The 15,368-nt window shown below is 47.1% G+C and overlaps 1 protein-coding gene across 1 annotated transcript in view; it reads right to left on the reverse strand.

The window, feature by feature from the left end:
- The window catches only part of NELFCD (negative elongation factor complex member C/D), a 74,371-nt gene that overhangs the window by 20,146 nt on the left and 38,857 nt on the right, over positions 1-15,368 (reverse strand). The window contains exon 8 of the mRNA XM_063959382.1: positions 1,079-1,244. Within this exon, the coding sequence (XP_063815452.1) occupies positions 1,079-1,244 (166 nt within the window). The remainder of the gene's footprint in view (positions 1-1,078; positions 1,245-15,368) is intronic.

Raw genomic sequence — 15,368 nt, forward strand, 5'->3', positions numbered from 1 at the left:
ATATACAGATCTCATATGCAATAGGTACTAAATATTAACAATTCATACTAACAAGTAGAGAGAATTTTTAGTACTGTATACCCTTCCTCTGGACAGCGGGATACAGGGAGACTCACCACACTTCCATATCCAAGCAAATGCGCTCGTGAGACGCTGAGTGGATTCAGACGCTACTGATGTACACTACCGCTTCTGATAACTGATAACGGACACAGTCGCTCCTGCGGACACGGACGCTCAACGACTTCCACGTGTATGCAGACGCTAAGGCCTGCGACTCGGTCTAGGCGGGATCTCTAGTGTACACAACCGCAGCGTCTAAGCTGCGACCGAGTACCCTCGTGGTAGCGTCTGAGCCAAAAGTGAGGTCATTCAGTTCATGAAACGAGAGACGCGTGGAAACTGGCCATGAACTCGGAGGAGGGGCGGCCAGGAGAGCGTCTGAATCCCCCTGTTGACTTAAACCCTAAGGATCGCGGCCTCTACCTAGTCCTGGCGCCTATGATCCCTAGAGCGTAGCGCTGTCGCACTCGAGATGTTCGGCGCATCAACATACTGTTTGTAGTCTCCACCAAATCAGTGTAGCTGTGTCCGGACCCCCCTATTAAGAGTAAATCCATAGACTTACCGTCCCCCCATGCTCCAGCCACAGCCTGGTTACGTCTGCTGGACCTGCTAGAACATCCGACACAGACGCCCGTCGAGACAGCACTATTACCGCGAAGGTAAGCGTTGTTGCGACCCGGTGGGGAGTTGTTGGAGAGACTTATTCCAGTATGCGTTTAAGACGCTATTAAGAAAAGTTGCTCAAAAAAAGTAAGTCTATAAAAATTAAATAATAAAAAGCTTGAGGCTGCTTTATTCACAGCAGCCCTGTGACCATGTGGCTTCCTACCGCACCATGCAAAAAACTGGACTGAGTTAGTGGGCGGGACTATATGGTGAGGCCCCGATGCATCCTGGGAGGCCAGAAAGCTCGTGACCGTGTTGGTGCCATTTCCGCTGTCGCTCAACCATATCCCAATGTTATCCTGTGGATAATCCTGTGGACCCAGCCAGAGAAAAAATCCTTTCTTACCAGCTCCACGGGGGGAGAGTCCATGCTTGTAAACATCTTGAACAACACAGTAATGTCTGCTGGGTTTAAAGCTCCTTTGGACAACATAGCTCCAAGTGCTTGACACGCCCGAGGGTAGGATGCGGCAGTACTCAGTGCAAGAGTAATTTGACTGGCATCATGGCCCCTGGAGAACAAAATTTTACGTTCTAGTATATATACACACACATGAAATATTATTTCCTTCTAGTACTATAGGAAATGTATTAGTACTAAAAAACTGAACTTGACAATCTCACTAAAACAATCAGTGTGATTAGACAACACCATGATCAAATAGTGAAAGGTAATTCACATCATCATATTTTATATGCAGTTGCTCAATAAATAATGGGTGAGGTAAATGGCTGAGGAGGCACTGTCTACTACCAAAGCCAGATTTACACACACACACACACACACACACACACACACACACACACACACATATATGAGCCAAAGGGTGCATGTGGGCATTACACACGTTGCAGCAGTATATACGTGTGGGCATTATACACTGGTGCAGCAGTATATACTGCCTGGAATGTGGTGAGTATTGATCAGGGATGTGAGAACAAGGTAGGCAGGGTGGCAATGCCTTACTGGCAATAGACTTTTTACTCCAGAGGTTTGACGATAAAATGGTTAGAATAAATACAAAGAAAATTAAGAGGATTTTGGTGCTTACCGATAAATCCATTTCTCTGAATCCACTCGGGAACACTGGAGATTGATCAGACAGCTGGGGTGTGAAGGATGTAGACCAGTGATTCCCAACCGCTGTGCCGCGGCACACTAGTGTGCCGCCAGCGGTTCTCAAGTGTGCCGCACAGCCGCCAGAGATGTCGCTGCCTGACTGCCGCAGTGATGATTAAGAAGATCGGCCAGCGCTGGGCACTTCTGCAGCCCAGCCTGCGACCTATGCTGACGAGCCGTGACTCACAGGTCACGGTCACGCAAACACCACATCGAGTTCCCGCCTGGAGTGCCCGCCCACTGCTGATCTGTGCTGCTTCCTTCATTCATTCTCAGCGCTCCTCACTGCTCCCACCACTGACGGTGAAAGATTTAAGTCACAGGTTAGTGTGGCATTCCTATGGGGGCACTGTGTGGTGGCATTCCTATGGGGGCAATGGGTGCAATGTGTGGTGGCATTACTATGGGGGCAATGTGTGGTGGCATTCCTATGGGGGCAATGTGTGGTGGCATTCCTATGGGGGCAATGTGTGGTGGCATTGCTATGGGGCAATGTGTGGTGGCATTGCTATGGGGCAATGTGTGGTGGCATTGCTATGGGGCAATGTGTGGTGGCATTGCTATGGGGCAATGTGTGGTGGCATTGCTATGGGGCAATGTGTGGTGGCATTGCTATGGGGCAATGTGTGATGGCATTGCTATGAGGCAATTATCTTTGTTTTATATCCTTGTGTGTGTGTGTGTTTGTTTTTTTTTGTTTTTGCGCGGTACTGATGGTGTGCCCTGGCAATTTTCAAATAATGTTTGGTGTGCCGCGAATTAAATAAGGTTGAAAATCACTGATGTAGACCATAAGTAGCACAAGCTAACAAAAAAAAATTATGCACAGCTGGTTCCTCCCCCTTCGCGCCCCCTAATCCCTCCAGTTTGAAAAAGGTACGGAGAGATGACGGAACATGAAAAATCAAGGCCATACGGAAAAGAACCAAACCGTACCAACACGTCAAACAGCAACTAAGAACTATTAATATAATAATCAAGCTGTTTGAACTAAATTTAACAAGAACACGCAGGCTGACAGCACCGAGGCAGGCGTCCAGTGTCCCTGAGTGGATTCAGAGAAATGGATTTATCGGTAAGCACCAAAATCCTCTATTCTCTTTCATCCAGTAGGGGACACTGGAGATTTATCAGACAGCTGGGGATGTCCCAAACATATTCCCACGGGCGGGAGTGCTATCCAAAGTCTGCAGAACCAAACGTCCAAACCTTGCATCTCTAGATGCAAACGGATCAAACTTGTAAAAATGAGTGACGAATGACCACATTTTAGCTCTGCAAAGTTGGGTAGTGGAGGCTCCTCTAGCCGCCGCCCATGAAGCACCCACTGATCTGGTAGTATGAGCACCTACTTGCAAAGGAACTCTCTTACCACTACAGTGATAAGCATGTTTTATGGGTAACCTTATTCATCTGGCCAAAGTTTGTTTAGAAGCTGGCCAGACCTTCCTGGGACCATCATACAAGATAAACAAGGCGTCTGACTTCCTAATGGAATTTGTGGCCTGCACGTATACCCGTAAGGCTCTGAACACATCCAAAGCTAAATTCCCCTCTCCCTGGAAGGAGGGGACCACAATCGGTTGGTTAAATGTGGAAACTGGAAACCACTTTAGGTAAAAACTCCGCTTTTGTACGGAGCTCTGCTCTTTATGAAAAGCGAGGAAAGGACTTTTACACAAAAGAGCCCCCAACTCTGATACTCTCCCCGCTGAAGCCAAAGCTAAAAGCAGGGCCACTTTCCAGCTCAAGAATTTCAGATCTACTCTTTCAAAGGTTCGAAAACTGCCGATCTCAAAAATTCAAGCACTAAATTTAGATACCACGGGGCCATGGGAGGATGCAACGGTGGTTGTATTCTCAACACGCCCTGCAAAAATGTCTGGACCTCCTGCAAGGACGCCAGATGTTGTTGAAAAAGGATCGAGAGTGCTGAGATCTGGACCGTCAAGGATCCCAATCGCAAACCACCTTCCAAGCCATTATGGAGAAACCTCAAGAGTCTAGTAAGACGAAACTCTCTGGGATTCTAGCCCTTAGACTGGCACCAGACCATGTACTTTTTCCAGATTCTATAGTAGTGTACTGTGGTGATTGGCTTCCTTGCAGGTAGGAATAGCAGATTTTGGGATATCCGTCTCTTAGTATCCTGATCTCAAGAACCACGCCATGAAATGTATACGGTTCAGATCTGGGTGAAGGAATGAGCCCTGGGACAACAGGTCCTTCCTCTGTGGCAGTATCCAAGGATATTCCACCAGGAGTCCCCTCAGGTCCGAGTACCAACTCCTGCGAGACCAATCTGGGGCTATTATATTCACCCACGCTCCTTCCCGTTTGACCTTTTTTAACACTCTTGGTAAAAGGGGAAACGGTGGGAAGATGCGCATCCACCACCTCTGCTGCTGGATCTCGCGCCCTGGCTACGTATCTTGGCAACTGATGGTTGTTTCGAGAGGCCATTAGGTCTATCTGCGGTAGACCCCACCTTCGTACCACTGCCTCAAATACCTGGGGGTGTAGACACCACTCCCCTGGATGCATGTCTTGACGACTGAGGTAGTCTGTTCCCCAATTTTCCACTCCTGGAATGAAGACTGCCGACAGGATTATGCTGCGCTTTTCTGTCCATGACAGAATCTTTGTGGCTTTTTTTAAAGCCATGCGGCTTCTTGTTCCTCCCTGACGAATAATGTATGCTTTCGCCGTCACATTGTCCGATTGCACTCTTACATGCGGAGCCCATATTAGGTCTTCTGCGAGAAGGAGTGCATTATAAATGGCTCTTAGCTCCAGTACATTTATTGGAAGACTGCTTGCCTGCAGTGACCATCGTCCCTGAAACTGATGGTTGCCCAGTACTGCTCCCCATCCTGAGACTGCTATCTGTTGTCAAAATCTTCCAATCCCAGATTCCAAATGTATTTCCCGCTGCTAGGTTCTAGTGGACCGACCACCAAATTAGCGAGGTTCTCGTCTGGGGCGACAAGCGAATCCTTCGGTGAAGAAGTAGATGTATGCCTGCCCCCTGAGCAATCAGATTCAGCTGAAAGATTCTGGAATGCAGTCTGCCATATGTGATTGCTTCGAAGGATGCTACCATCTTTCCTAGAAGGCGTACACAAAAAATGCAGAGATACAGTCTGGTTTTGTAGAACCTGACGTACCATTTCCTTGATGTTTTGAATGTTCTGGGAGAAACACCTTCATTTGGATCGTATCTAAAATGAGGCCCAGGAATTGAATCCTCTGCGTTGGTTGCAGATTGGATTTCTTGAAATTTATGATCCAGTGTCGGATCAGAAACTGGTGACTAATCTGAGCATTCCAGATCAACTGGTCCTGACAGGGAGCCTTGAGAAGAAGGTCGTCCAGAGACAGTATTATTGTTATCCCTAATGATCCCAACATGACTGCCATGATCTTTGTAAATACTCTCGGGGCAGATGATGGGTCAAACAGTAGCGCTCTGAATTGGTAATGAGTTTTGCACACTGCAAACCGTAAATAGGTGCAGGGCCCAAATTGGGACATGTGTCCACTGACACCATGAACTCTTTCCATGAACTTGACCTCCAAAACCTCTTCCTCTAGCATGAAAGGATTGAGACCTAAATGAACACAGGACCAGAGTTATTTCTTCTGACCGGTGGAGTAGTTCTAAGATACGTTGTAGGGAAAAAAAGTAGATTTCCCCGCCATTGCTTGTGAAATCCACTTGTCTAATTCTGGCTCAAATAATGCTTCCCCTACAAAGGGGATCGCCTCAACTGCCTTCTTGGAATCAGAATCCACTTGCCATTCTCTGAGCCACAGAATCCTTCTGGCCAATATGGCCAAAGCCGAGATGCATGATGCTATTCTGCTAGCATCCTTTGTAGCTTGGCAAATATAAGTAGCCGACTCACGGATATGTTCCGCTAGCTGAGCTAACTCTTCCTGGTTATCTTCCGCCACTGCCTGAACAATCTGACCAGCCCATGTTACAATAGCCTTATTTACCCAAGCACTGACAATCGTAGGTCTGTGTGATGCTCCTGCAGCCAAAAAGATGGATTTCAGTGCAGTATCCAATTTACGATTTGACACATCCTTTAGTGACATTTGGTATAGGTAAGATTGTCTTCTTAGACAGTCTAGCCATAGAGGCATCCACAACCAGTGGGATTTCCCACTTAGACATGACACCCTTGGGCAGTGGGTAATTGGTCATGAACTTCTTGGGAATCTGGAAGCGTCTATCTGGCTGCTTCCACGCTTCTTCCATTTGATTCTGGAGAGTCTGAGGAATTGAAAACACTGCTGTTTGCGGTTTCTGCAACTCAAATAGGTCAAATACTTCAGGTTCCTTAACCTCTTCCTCCTTGAAGTAAAATACCTGTTTTACTGCTTCAATATAAGGGAATCTAACCATATGACCTCATCATCCTCCTTCTGAGGACTGACATCAATTACTGCCTCAACTGACTCTCCCTCCTCCTCCTGATCAATGAGACCCTCCTCCTCTTCAGATTCTTCTTGTAGGATAGGGAGGGGTCTCTTTACCGCTTTACGCATATTCTTTTCTACCTGTGCAGGCGGTGTTATCCTAATTAGGAATTTCTCCATAGTTTTGGAGAAACCCGCAGCCCATTCTCAATTTTCGCCATTTCCTTTGAAATATCTGCCAGGGCCAGTTCCCATGACCCAGACGGACCACTGCTCCCAGGTTGAGCGTCCATTCCCAAACATGTGTCGCACACCCCAGAGCGGCCAACATTTGTGCTCTTTTTTTCACATTTTGAACCAACATAGCAAGTCTTTGTGGTCTTGGTTGGTGCTTTAGACATGTTAAATAAACACACACACATAAACACACACCAATCGGTAGTACTTTCACGCTATTCAGATTAGGAGGAGAAAGACCGTAAGGATAAAGGAAGCAATGAAGAATTTGGAATCACACAGCTGGAATTATATTAAAGCTAAATACAAAAATGAAACCATCCTGACGTTTACAACCATCACACCAGCAACTGTTGATACAGCTTGAGTTGACCGGGTTGAGAATTCTGGTGCTCCTCCTCCGCAGGACCTGTCAGCAGTGTCCTTTGGAAGAAAAAAGATATAGCCTTTAATCCATCAATTTAAGATCAGCAGTAGAGCCTATAATATATTTATTTTCTCTAACCCGTCAGCAATAACGGCTGAAAATACTACCAACAACATTTTCCCTTCAGTAACCATACCAGTCTATTGAGTGAAATAGTAACTAACAATATTTCCCTTTCAGTAACTGTACTATTAACCTGACCGCCCCGTTCAGATAGAATTCAGATAGAATTCTGGTGCCCTATTTGCACGCCTGAGAGAAATTAAAATGTCTGAAACTGAATTTTATGGCACACCTCGCAGCCACTGCATATCTGGCTGTGGAGGCTCTGCCTGGCTGCTATGTGAGCCCACCTTGCGCGCCCACAATGAGCCCTGTTACCTCAGCATCTTCTGAACTGACCGGCTGCTCTCTCTGCTGTTTGCACGCCTGTGACCCGTGACCTCCGTACTGAGTCTCCTGTGCTGGGTCCTGCACGCCCTTTACACTGCTCTGCCGCCGGGTCTCTGCTTCAGCGGTGACCGCCGCGGCTGCCTTCAGCTGTCCTCCCCTGCGCGTGTCTAGAACTGCGCGCAAAGCCTGTTTAGTACCAGCACTAGCGGGTGGAGCCTTCACTTTAGTAATTTGTACTCACTGCCCTGAAGAACTGTTGGGTGAGATGCTGATCCCTTCCACCGGGATCTTTGTCTCACTTGATTGATTGTGGGAGCCTGCACCCTCCTTTCTCATAAGTTGGATCGGCCCACTGATAAAGAGAAAAAAACCTCTCTATGTGCGGATACCTTCAGCACAATTTTTCTTTTTTTTGTGTAATCTGTTTTTATTGAGAAGAATACAGACTTGTACCAACATATAAACTCGTATGAACATCAATCAGCGGCATAATAAAGTGTCGTACAGAAACATATATAAGATAGCAGCCGTGTGTTCAATATATCCAAAGTCTGCACTAACATTTTTTTTAAAATAAGAAACATTAAAGAACACAGATACAGAACGAGAAAAGGAAAATAATAGAGAGGAAAGGTGGCCGAGCCGAGAATGTAGAGAAGAGGAGGGAAGAATATGTGAAATGAACCTAAAGGTTCAAACCTGTTGGCCCGGGGCAGATGCCAAATAACATACAGCAAATAGGCTCCCACCTCCCATCTCATTTCATAGAAGAAATATAAGTCTTGTACGACCCAGAGGTCTTATATTCTATCCAAGGCAACCACGTAGCAATAAACTCAGACCGCCTATCCCCAGCAGTCAGTAATATATCTTCCATGTTCATGTAATAGTCTAGTCTAGTGAACCAAGTGTACTGTGTAGGAGGACTAGAGGACCTCCACAGAGTGGGAACTACTGCCCGTGCAGCATTGCCAACGTGTCGTAGTAGAGAGGACTTATAGGTAGAGAGTGGGGTCATGGAGTGATTCAATAACCAATAAGCCGGGTCAGATGGAACAGGGACATGTAGGATATCACCGGAGATGGAAATTACATCCCCCAGAAAGTTTTAATAAGGGGACAGGTCCACCAGATGTGCAACAAAGAGCCTAGGTCTTTATGGTATCTCCAGCAGGCAGGAGAGATAGATGGGGAAATGGCGTGGAGGAGGGTAGGGTGCCTGTACCATCTCATCAGAATCTTATATTGTGTTTCTCTGATCTGTATGCATATGGAACTCTTATGGGCTTTAAGAAAAATAGAGTCCCAATCCCTGTCCGAGAGAGAGATGTTCAGATCTCTCTCCCATTTCCGGGTGAAAAGAGGAGGGGTCAAGGAGTCAGACGCACATAGGAGCCTATACAGGGTGGACACAGTATGTAGGGGGTTTAGGGGCGCAACACACATTTTTTCAAATGCGGTCAGCTCCCGGGACACCCGACGGTACATATTATCCGTGTATAGAAAGTGTCGAACCTGCAAGAACTTCCAGAAGTCTGCCTGCGGGATCTCCCATTTCGCTCGAATCTCCGAGAATTGCGTAATCCCGGACGGGTGAACTAGCTGATCTACCCTATAAAGTCCCTCCAGCACCCAGTTTTGGTAATACCCCAGAGAGATGCCAGATGGGAACGTCGGGTTGCTCAAAAAGGAGGTAAGGGGACCAAAGACCGAGGAGATGTACGAACGTCGTCTTATCCCTTTCCAAAAGGTGAGCGTAGGAGAAACAGTCGGGTGAGGGTGCAGGAGTTTGGGTAAGGTCGGGAGCCAAGGGAAGATTTCAGGGTACAGCTGAACACATAGGCCCTCCAAGACCACCCATTGTTTGACCTCCCGACTCCTGGTCCAATCCAAGACCCTGTTTAAGAGGATTGCATGGTAATAGGTTTTAATATCTGGGAGTTGAAATCCACCTTTTTTAGGCGGGCGAGTCAGAACAGATCTACCAATTCTGGGCCTCTTACGGCGCCAAATAAATTGTTGGATCAAGGATCTTACAGTCTGGAACCAGGAGTCCGGGATTCGAATTGGTAAGGTCTGGAGAAGATAGAGCAATTTGGGTAGTGTGTTCATCTTTACAACATTGATTCTGCCTAGCCACAAAAGATTATGGTGTTGCCATCTGCAATAATCATTTCTAATGGCCTGGAGAATAGGGTGGAAGTTCAGGGACACCAGACATGATAAGTCGCTGGAAAGCTGGACTCCCAGGTATGTAATGTGGGAGTCTCTCCATATAAATGGGAAAGTGGATTTCAAGACAGTTAAGGTCTTTTGAGGGGTTGAGATATGAAGGGCATAGGATTTAGATGTGTTGACTTTAAAACCTGAGAGTGAACTGAAAATGTCTAATTCACACATTAGGTGAGGAAGTGAGTGGGCAGGTTGTGTGACAGCCGTCAGCAGGTCATCTGCAAATAGAGCAAGTTTATATTCTATGTTACCTACTTGAAGCCCCTTAATACCGTCATTCGCTCTAATAGCCCTGGCCAGAGCTTCAATACAAAGAACGAAAATCAAGGGGGACAAGGGGCAGCCCTGTCTCGTTCCATTACTTATAAAGAAGTTGTCAGAAAGGGTCCCATTAACCCGCACTCTAGCCGATGGCTGCGTGTAAAGTGAAAATATTCTATGGAGGGCCCGTGGACCCAACCCAATGTGCTCCAGCACCGCCCTCATGAAGTCCCTTTTGACTCTGTCGAAGGCCTTTTCGGCGTCAGTAGACAGCAACACAGTAGATGTCCTGCTGCTAGAGGCCAGATGTATAAGGTTGAGGATTTTAGTCGTATTGTCTTTTGCCTCGCGGCCAGGGACAAAGCCCACCTGGTCGCTGTGGATGAGGGATGGGAGAAACTCGTTCAATCTAAGAGCCATCAATTTCGCAAAAAGTTTAAGGTCCACATTGAGCAAAGAAATGGGTCTGTAACTGGAGCACTCTGAGGGGTCCTTCCCCTGTTTAGGGATCACAGTAATGTGGGCCTCCAGGGACTGACCTGAGAAGTGGGTTTCAGCGGATACGGAGTTAAAGGCCTGTAATAATCTGGGGGCGAGAGTCTCCTTAAATGTCTTATAATAGGTGGCGGTAAAACCGCCCGGGCCCGGGCTTTTACGTAGGGGTGTGATGGAAATAACGTGTTCCACCTCAGCCAAGGTGAAAGGTGCTTCCAGAGAGTCACGATCGGAGATTGACAACTGAGGGAACGCCACTTTAGCTAAGTATTTCCTGGATCTCAACATATTAGAAAGGGGATCATGGGCCGGAGAAGGGTCACCTAGGTTGTATAAAGTATTATAATAATTTTTAAAGCACGCTGCTATCTCTGGTGTCTTAAAGCATACGGAGCCCGCACTATTTTTCATTGAGGGAATAAAAGAGGCCAATCTCTGGGACCTAAGTGCCTGTGCCAGCAGGCGCCCCGGCTTATTTCCCCACCTATAGTATTTGCTATTACATTTACGCAAAGAGGCTTGGGTTTTATTGTTGAGGGTTGTCCGGAGGTGCGTCAGAGCTTCGGACAGCTCCACCAAATCGGAGGGAGACAGGGAGGATTTGTGGCGGGCCTCTAAGGAATGAATTTTATGCAGTAGTGTGGTGGATTAAGGCCAGTCTATTTTTCTTCACAAAGGAGCCTAATTGAATCAATTTACCCCGTATAACACATTTGTGGGCCTCCCAGACCATAATTTTGGATACATCCCCTGTATCATTAATGGCAAAATAATCAGATAGCGCCTTATCTAGTTCTGATTTGCAATACTCATCATATAGAAGGGATTCATTAAGACGCCAGGTCCAAGGACCAGGGGTTCGGGAGGGTGCTGAAAGAGACAGGAATACCGGGGCATGGTCTGACCAAGTAATGGAGCCAATAGAGGCGTCCATTATTAAGGGAAGGTGTTTATGGCTCAAAAACAAATAGTCTAGGCGTGAGTAAACCTGATGTGGGTGTGAGAAGAATGAGAAGTCTCTGTCAGCGGGATGTGTGAGCCGCCAAGAGTCAGCTAGTTGAAATTCGTGGAAGACCTTCCTAACTTGTCTGTGTTTTTGTTCAGAGAATTTAGGGGCTGGCGGGGAGGTATCAATGGAGGGGTCCATGGACCCGTTTAAGTCACCACCCAAAACTACAATACCCGTCATGAGAGCTTAAAGTCGGGGAAGTTGGGACCGAAAAAAGGACAGTTGGCCCTGGTTTGGAGCATAGAGGGCTATGAGTGTACGCCTGAGAAAATATAGTGCATTGGACCACCAGCAATCTCCCTGGAACTAATTTATGGACAGAGACATCGGTTACTTGGAGAGCTTTAGAGAAAAGTATAGCGACCCCTTTAGATTTACTTTCAGGATTGTTGGAGTAGAAAGCAAGGGGGAATCTATGATTCACTAAAGAGGGCCTGCGAGCAGAGATCTTAAAGTGTGTCTCCTGAATCAGAGCCACATCTACTCCGTCTGATTGCAGCGTCCTAAATAATTGGGACCGTTTCCCGGGGATGTTAAGTTTTTTGGCGTTAATTGAGGTGAATTTAAGTATACCCGGGGCAGCCATCAAATCGTATCACAACACAGCAGAACACTCGGACAGGTCACCAAAGAAAATAAAAAAACAGTACAGGAAAGAAAGATAGAAAAGAAAGCAAGTCACAGAAAATAGGAACATCATGAACAAAGAAACACCCGCAATGGGAGAGCAGGTAAGAGTATATATACCAGCATCCCCATAGGGCACAGCGGCCGTGTGCGGGACCGGGGCAAGGGAGTCACCCCTACAGGCACCACATCTGTTATAAACATTATACATTAACCGGCAGTAACAACTAACTGTCTAAAAGCATAGTCTCTATACTAATCTCCATATGTGAAGGTGAAACCGGGGAGAAGAGCGTGAGGCGAAGCAGTAGTGGCGCGGGGCGGCATAGGATGTAACTCACCCGGCATGCCACCTCTGGAGCGCTCAACCCTCCTGCATAAGAAGAGAAAGTCCAGTTTGCAGAGCAATAAAGAAAGATGTCTTCAGGTAGCGGAAGAGTCCTGGCAAACGGAGAGGGTTTTCGAGGTTTTCTTCTGAGGTCTACGTGCAACCTGCCATGACGCTCCACTCCCAGCAGGTTGTGGCGGATGCAGATCAGGAAAGATTAAGTCCCAATCAGGAATCTTTATGGATGGGAGCCCGAGACCAGAGCAGAAAGTGGGAAGGTCGGAGGGAGTATGCAGGGTGTGGATCTTTCCAGTAGAGGAGACCTGGAGGTTGAAAGGAAAACCCCATCGGTATTTCAGTTGTCGTTTGCGGAGTTCCCCCTTGAGGGGTCGGAGGGTCTTCCTTTATTGAAGCGTATGCCAGGAGAGATCCTGGAAGATGGAAATTGGGTCGCCATTAAAGTCCAGGCCATCTAGGCGGCGCACTTTATTCATAATTTCCTCTGAGAGTAGTAATGCAATCGACATATGACGTCCCGAGGTAGGTCGGCGGGGAGTCCTCTTGGTTTCAGGGCACGGTGAGCTCTGTCAAAGGTTATGGTGTTATCCGGGTCTTTACCCAGAACTGCGTTGAATATTTTCGTCAGAGCATCTACTAAGCCTGTCTGGGGGACGTCCTCGGGGATTCCTCTCACCCGGACATTGTTTCTCCTACCTCTATTGCCCAAATCCAACACACGGGACCTCAGCGACCGGATTTCATCTGATTGAGCCTTGATAACATCTGTAAGGGACCCCAGAAAGATATCCGCAGAGTCACGATGGTCCTCCAGGGCGGTCACCCTATCAGAAAGTTGCGAGATAATAGGATTTTGGTACTTACCAGGTAAATCCTTTTCTTTGAATCCATAGGGGGCACTGGAGTACTCTAGGGATATGGACCGTTCCACAGGAACTAGGCACTGAATAGTTAAACTTTGACTATACCTCCCCTCCATATCCCAGAGTACCTCAGTGTTTTTTACGGAGCCGAACTGGAGCTATAGAGGTGGACAATGGAGAAATACATATAACAAAAAACGGACAATAAAAGTGGACACAAAACGAAACTGACAACTAACAGTTGACACCAACCCGATAGAATTTCTAATTTGAAACAGTCGGTAAGAGTGTGTTACCATAAAATTCCCTGCACTTACCACAACCAGGTAAACAACTGCTCTGGGTGGGCGTCCAGTGCCCCCTATGGATTCAAAGAAAAGGATTTACCTGGTAAGTACCAAAATCCTACTTTCTTTTTCATCCACTAGGGGTCACTGGAGTACTCTAGGGACGTACCAAAGTTTCCCCCCTGGGCGGGAGAGCTGTTTGGCACCTGTAACACTAGACGGCCAAAGCTAGATGCTGATGCCGCAAAAGTATCAAACCTGTAAAAGCGCACAAACGTGCACTGAAGACCATGTAGCCGCACTGCAAAGCTGTGTCGTAGAACTCCACGACCAGCTGCCCATGACATTCCCGGAGAACGTGTAGAATGACCTGTTACTGATGTAGGCGGCTGTAACCTAACATGAAGGTAAGCCTGACGTATGGTCAGTTTTATCCATCTGGATAAGGTCTGCTTAGAAGGTGGCCAACCCATCTTGGCCACATCATAGAGAATAACAACGTATCCGTCTTAGGAACTGTAGACGTTCAGAATACATAAACTCGTAATGCGCGTACCACAACCAAAATTCCAGAATCTCCTGTTAACACAGGAACTACAATTGGATGATTGATGTGAAAAGAGGACCCTACTTTTGGCAGGAAAGCAGGATTCGTCTAAAATTCCATTCTGTCATTATGAAACACTAAATACGGTGGCTTGCATGACAAGGCACCCAAAACTGAAACCCGCCCTGCCGAAGCTAAGGCTAGGAGAGAAATTGTTTCCCAAGTGAGAAACTTAATATCCACTTGTTGTAAGGGTTCGAAACAAAAAGACTATAAGAAATCTAAACCCAGATTCAAGTCCCATGGCGCAGTAAGTGGAGTGAAATGGAGGCTGTACTTTGAGGACACCCTGCATAAAAGGTGTGTACCAACGGCAATAGAGCCAATCTTCTTTGAAAATAAATTGACAACGCAGATATCTGCACCTTTAGTGTGGATAAACGCCAACCTCCATCTAACCCCATCTGTAGACATAACAAAAGACGGGATAACTTGAAAGATGATGTCGGAAACTTCCGAACTTCACACCAACCTATATAGGCACGCCAAATTCTGTAATAATGAGCTGCCGTAACCGGCTTCCTAGCTCGTAACATGGTTGGTATAACCTATTCTGGAATGCCCTCTCTTTTTAAGAGGGCTGTCTCAACAGCCACTCCGTCAAACGCAGCCGCGCTAAATCGGAGAAAAAGAACGGACCCTGTTGTAACAGGTCCGGACGCAGTGGGAGCGGCCAAGGAACGTCCGCGAGTAGACCGCGGAGATCCGAAAACCAAGCTCTCCGAGGCCAATGAGGCGGCACTAGTAAGACTGTGACGGACTCTCTTTTGATCCGTTTTAGCAACAGAGGGAGCAGCGGAAAATGGTGGAAACAGATACCAGAGACTGTATGGCCACTTGATTGTGAGAGAATCCACCGCCACTGCCTTTGGATCTCTCGTTCTGGACACGTACTGGGGCGTTTGATAATTGTGGCGAGATGCTATCAGGTCCACTTGCGGGTAACCCTACTTCTGGACCAGCATGTGAAACACTTCTGGATTTAATGCACATCCTGGATAAAAATCCCGGCAGCTGAGATAATCCGCCTCCCAGTTGTCCACTCCCGGAATGAATACTGCCGACAAAATCACCTCGGCCCAATTGAGGACTCGAGCTACTTCCCGCATTGCCATGCGGCTTTTCATTCCTCCTTGTTTGTTGATGTATGTGACCACCGTCGCATTGTCTGACTGCACCTGAACAGCCTGAGCCTGCAGCATGTGCACTGCTTGTCGTAGCGCATTGTAAATTTCCCGGAGTTCCAGGACATTTATAGACAGCAATCTTTCGTGATCCGCCCAGAGACCCTGGAGCTGAAAATT

Source organism: Pseudophryne corroboree, chromosome 3, assembly GCF_028390025.1.
Source record: "Pseudophryne corroboree isolate aPseCor3 chromosome 3, aPseCor3.hap2, whole genome shotgun sequence".
Classification (NCBI taxonomy): Eukaryota; Metazoa; Chordata; class Amphibia; order Anura; family Myobatrachidae; genus Pseudophryne; species Pseudophryne corroboree.